The 2,650-nt window shown below is 39.7% G+C and overlaps 1 protein-coding gene across 1 annotated transcript; it reads left to right on the forward strand.

The window, feature by feature from the left end:
• The first annotated feature begins 864 nt into the window (after window positions 1-864).
• Window positions 865-2,231, forward strand: LOC118663705 (olfactory receptor 1444). Its single transcript, XM_036323588.1, has one exon. The coding sequence runs from the start codon at window positions 906-908 to the stop codon at window positions 1,854-1,856; it is 951 nt and encodes a 316-aa protein (XP_036179481.1). The 5' UTR covers window positions 865-905; the 3' UTR covers window positions 1,857-2,231.
• The last annotated feature ends 419 nt before the right edge of the window (window positions 2,232-2,650 follow it).

The raw sequence follows: 2,650 nt of genomic DNA on the forward strand, positions 1-2,650 counted from the left end.
GCAGAAAATAAATCTCTATGTGAAAGGTGACCTCTCCATTCCTGAGGGCTGAGAGACAACCCCATCACAACTCTTAAAAAAAATCCAGAGTGCAGATTAACTAAGGCTCTTTGAAGTTCAGTTGAGCTAGGGTTGATCTGGATTTTTAGAAGGTAGAAAAATGAGCTAAATTTTTGTCAGTGTTGATATAATAATTCATTCTTAAAAGAATAACTGTTATTTTCTAATCATTTATCATTCCTAATATGTGCATTATTAAAAATTCTGGTTAGTTTAGGCTTCTGACTACTTGTAATCTTATTAGATTCTAGTTGAGCAATCATCCTCCTATTTTTAAAATATGACTGGCCTTTGGAAAACAAAACTAAAAGGACTTTGAGAATCTATCTCCATAAACAAAAAGGTAATAGTTTTTTATGCATAATATTACTTATATAAAAATAAATATATAAAAAATTTATTATACTAAAAAATTCCCAAGTCAGAGTTGAAAAAGTCTGTATAAACACACTTCATAACCTTTACTACCCAAGCCCAACCTTGCTTAGATTCCTTCCTAGTGAGCACTGACTTTGCCCTGTCAATTTTTCATAAATTTATTGTCTCTTTGTCTAAAAAAGTACAAAAGGGTGCCTAGTTTGATCATTTCTTTGAGCCTCATTTTATGAGCTGAGCATCATATTGTGGTTCTCTTGTGTGCACATATTAAATTGTTTTTTCTCCTATTAATCTAGTCTTGCATCAATGTTATTATTTTATTATTAGTCAAGCTGTAGGAACTGAAGAAGGGTAGAGGGGGGGATTTCTCCCCCTTCCTGACAACAATATCCCCAAATTCCTCTTGTACATCTGAGTTTCACTGGCTTCTCTTCTTTAATTGCCAGGGTAAACTCAAGTTGACCTCAATGGAGAACAGCACAGAAGTGACAACGTTCATCCTCTTGGGATTAACAGATGACCCCAAACTTCAGGTTCCCCTCCTCCTGGTATTTTTGTTCATCTACCTCATTACTCTGGTTGGGAATTGTGGGATCATGGTGATAATCCACTCAGACTCCCACCTTCACACTCCAATGTACTTCTTCCTCAGCAACCTGTCCTTTGTGGACCTGGGTTACTCATCAGCTGTAGCTCCAAAGATGGTGGCTGCATTGCAGTCAGGGAACAAAGTCATCTCCTACAGTGGATGTGCTGCTCAGTTATTTTTGTTTGTGGGTTTTGCCACTGTTGAGGTTTACCTCCTGGCCTCCATGGCCTATGACCGCCATGCAGCCATCTGCAGGCCTCTTCATTATACCAGCACCATGACCACAGGTGTGTGTGCCCTCCTGACAATCGGCTCCTATATCTGTGGCTTCCTCAATGCTTCCATCCACACGGCAAATACCTTCAGACTCTCCTTCTGTGGTTCTAATGAAATTAATCACTTTTTCTGTGACATTCCCCCACTCCTAGCTCTTTCATGCTCCAACACATATATCAGCAAATTGTTTGTCTTCTGTGTTGTTGGGTTTAATGTCTTTTTCACCTTCCTGGTCATTCTCGTCTCTTACCTCTTCATCTACATCTCCGTTCAGAGGATACATTCCGCTGAAGGAAAGAAGAAAGCCTTCTCTACGTGTGCGTCGCATCTCATGGCAGTGTCCATATTCTATGGCTCAGTCATCTTTGTGTACTTACCGCCCAGCCCCAGCCAGTCCGAGGACACGGACAAAACAGCGTCTGTGTTCTGTACGGTGGTAGTTCCCATGCTGAACCCCTTGATCTACAGCCTTCAAAACAAAGACGTGAAACGAGCTCTCTGCAAAATGCTCAACATACTTCACTCCCAATCTTTAGGTGTGAGAAGGAAATAGGCAGATACCTAAAATATCAGACCTAAATGCCTTCATGATTTTTGAGGTTTGACAGATTTCAGTTTTTTCTTTTCCAAAAACAGTGGTTACTTCTGCTATGAGGAGATGTTGTAAAAGCAGCACTTCGAAATGTCTCACTCAGGGAGATAATTTTATTTTTGGTGAATGGCAGCACGGGACATTTACATCCTTCTTGCATTTGTTTCTTGACATGGTTTAAAGCAAAAGATGAAAACAAGCTGAATGCACTGAATTTCCCCTTCCTATTTTTAATGGGAAGAAATTTCCACTCACTATTAAAATTCTTACCATTTGCAACAGCATGGATGGAACTGGAGAGCATTATGCTAAGTGAAATAAGCCAGTCAGAGAAAGATAAATATCACATGATCTCACTCATTTATGGAATATAATGAACAACATAAACTGATAAACAAAAAAAGATCCAGAGACAGAGAAGCATTGATCAGATGATCAAACCTCAGAGGGAAGGTAGGGGAGGGGAGGGGTAAGGGAGAGAGATCAACCAAAGGACTTGTATGCGTGCATATAAGCCTAACCAATGGACACAGACAACATGGGGGTGAGGACATAAGTGGGGGTGGGGGTGGGGTCGGGGGGCGGCAGTTGTGGGATAAGGACACATATGTAATACCTTAATCAATAAAGAAATTTAAAAAATAAAAATTGGTGTCAAGATCACATTGTCCCTGTATAATATTTTTCAACTGGGATGAACAGTGTGTTGCTTTTCATTTATTTGGTCCATGGATTGCAAAGTAAAATTTCTAATG

Source organism: Myotis myotis, unplaced genomic scaffold (genome assembly GCF_014108235.1).
Source record: "Myotis myotis isolate mMyoMyo1 unplaced genomic scaffold, mMyoMyo1.p scaffold_m19_p_10, whole genome shotgun sequence".
NCBI lineage: Eukaryota > Metazoa > Chordata > Mammalia > Chiroptera > Vespertilionidae > Myotis > Myotis myotis.

What these genes read in the sequence shown, in the direction of transcription:
- LOC118663705 (XM_036323588.1), top strand. Translation starts at nt 906, where the DNA reads ATGGAGAACAGCACAGAAGTGACAACGTTCATCCTCTTGGGATTAACA.